Source organism: Bactrocera latifrons, unplaced genomic scaffold (assembly GCF_001853355.1).
Source record: "Bactrocera latifrons isolate USDA-ARS-PBARC rearing strain unplaced genomic scaffold, ASM185335v1 scaffold_247, whole genome shotgun sequence".
Classification (NCBI taxonomy): Eukaryota; Metazoa; Arthropoda; class Insecta; order Diptera; family Tephritidae; genus Bactrocera; species Bactrocera latifrons.
Window position 1 is genome coordinate 346,771 of NW_017536041.1, and position 2,747 is coordinate 349,517.

Genomic DNA, 2,747 nt, shown 5'->3' on the forward strand with positions numbered 1-2,747 from the left:
ACGCCCAATAATATTCTTTCGTATGATGATAAACATTCCCCTTTAAATTTGAAGTTTCTGTATTTTTTCTTAAAAAAAAGTAGGAAACCTCGAAAGGGATCACCTATTACATACTTACATATATACATATTTACAACTATTTATATGCGGAGATGTTGAAATTTTCTTAATCTCGTTTGAACTCCGCTTTGACCTTTTCATAATTGTGAGTACCGAATGAGAGATAACGGAACTGTTACTCCACAGCTAAGTAAGTAAATATTTGCTGACGAACAGAAACTGAGGCCACTGGGTCTCAGCGAGTAATTTGAATTCGGTAGCAGTTTATAATCGCATCAAGTCAATAAAGGATCAGAATGCAGCCACGGATGCAGTTGCTTTTGTTGGCGGTTATCGCTGTAATCACCAGGCAATCAAAGGTAAGTCACAATATGTTTATATGAAGTCATATACGTTACATAATCATAACATATTTAAATGTGTATATGTATGTATGTTTGTTTGTAGCACGCGAACGCCAACGTGCTCTTTCGTTTCGCGCTGGATTTTCATGTGAAATCGGACGAATCCAACGAAACCGATGGTGCCATCAACAAAACTTTGATTTTTGAAAACAATCACATCACCATTAAAAATAATCTCCAACCAGAAGAGTCGATCGAAGAGGAATTAACTGCAGGACCCGATAAAACGGAAACACCCAGCACCACCGCTGGACCACTGCGATCTATGTCAGACTTCTGGTTGCAAGAACAAAATGTCACCGATGTAGCCGAAACCGTAGATGCCTTAACTCAACTAAATCGGGAGATTTCACCACTTGTTGGACGAAGCGACTACATATCTTCGAAGGTGAAGCTAGTAACACGTTACCTTAATATTTTGGATGCACGAGCAGCTGCGGCAAACGATGAGAACCTAACCAACTCGCAATACAAGTATGACCAATTGCGAAAGTTCATCAAATTGGCGGAAAAATTAAAGGAGCCGCCCATCGCTGCCTCTGAACGCACCCTCGATTATACGGTGATGAAGCTGGCTTTGGAGAAGTATCACATTGCAGACTTGCAGGAGAAGGTAGCGAAACAGGTGACTGACGCTGAAAAAGCATGGCAACTGTATGTCAAAACGAGACTGGTCGAAGTGGACGCTTAAGAGGGCCGGCCTGAATGCGATTACATGTGACGGATGCAAAACGAACTGCTGCTCTTAAATGAAATAAAGTTAATTGCGTTTGGTGCAACAAATCTGCCTCCAGATAATAATACTTACTTATATAGTATGTACTTATGTCTATAGGTATATAGTATATGCGATATAACTGCGTAAATAAAATTACGTCAAAATTGGCAAAAATATTATTTTTATTATTATTTTTTTTTTTTATTTTTTATGCGTGTATTACTCATATGCAAGTATACACAAACATATGTATGTAAATACCCATGTACTGTATATGTACATATGTATACTTCGAAATGAAATATTGTTATTTATTAATACATGCCTAGCACCTCCCACACGTTCAACAGCGAGATGCAGTGAATAAAAACTTTAGTGCATATGCATGTATGTACATATGTGTGTATAAATATGTATTATAGGTACTTCAAGCAAAAATGAAGAAGGGAATGTCAGCTTCCAACATTTACTACACAACAATAACAAGCACTTCCATTTCACTTCTCCACCGCGGAACACAAAAGGATTTCTAAAATTGTGTGCCACACCGTGGCGATGTTTATACCCTGAACAGGGTGTTTTAAGTTTGTCACTAAGTTTTTAAAGCTAAAAGGAAACATCGGAGATCGTTTGAAACATATGTGCATAAATACATACTATGTGTATAATTATACAAATGATCAGCATGAAGTTGCTAGTGTTGATTTGGCAAAGCCGTTTGTCGGTGTCTTTATACGCGAACTTTTCCTTCAGTTTTTTAGATATCTATCTGAAAATTTGCATACGTTTTTTCTCTCGCAGAGAAACTACTCGTTTGTCGAAATCGCTGATATCGGACCACTATAGCGTATAGCTGCCATACAAGAGGACCTATCAAATCCGAGTGCCTGTATGGAAAAAAAGTTTATTTGACGAGATATCTACACGAAATTTCGTAAGAATTCTCCTTTAAGGCAATCGCACAGTCTTCGAACAAATTATTAAGATTGGACTACTATATCATATACTAGCTGTCATACAAAATGAGCGATTAAAATCAAGCTCTTGTATGGAAAACTTTGTTATTTGACAAGGCATCCTCAAGGAATTTCGCATAAGTTAATGTCCAAGAGAACGCTAAAATCTCTGTACAAAACAATATTGTCCAGATCGGATCAGGATCAGGATAAATGTAATTTTGTCCTTATTAAGTAAGCATACTAATACTTGAATTCTGTTTCTGTCAAACAACGGGGCTAGAAAGATTTAGAAAAACGTTTTGCGTGGATGCAAACCTTGGCTAGCGTATTTTCAGAATGAGATATATGTACGTACACATAGTTCCTATAAAAAATGCACCTGTGAAGGGTATTATAGCTTCGATGCAGCCGGTTTAACGTTCTTCTTTTCTCGTTTTAAATGCACAAAACCCACACACTGCGATACGCAAACAGGAATGCATACTTAATATTTGTTTGTAAGTACTGTATACATACATAAATACATACATATGTATGTACATTCATATTTCACAGTTTCAGCGGGCAGCCACTGTAAGCAATGACACAAGCGGCACTGGAAATAAT

The 2,747-nt window shown here is 37.3% G+C and overlaps 1 protein-coding gene across 1 annotated transcript; it reads left to right on the plus strand.

The window, feature by feature from the left end:
* The first annotated feature begins 267 nt into the window (after positions 1–267).
* LOC108969271 lies at positions 268–1,356 on the plus strand. Its single transcript, XM_018933885.1, has 2 exons — positions 268–419; positions 508–1,356. The coding sequence occupies exons 1-2, from the start codon at positions 357–359 to the stop codon at positions 1,153–1,155; spliced, it is 711 nt and encodes a 236-aa protein (XP_018789430.1). The 5' UTR covers positions 268–356; the 3' UTR covers positions 1,156–1,356.
* The last annotated feature ends 1,391 nt before the right edge of the window (positions 1,357–2,747 follow it).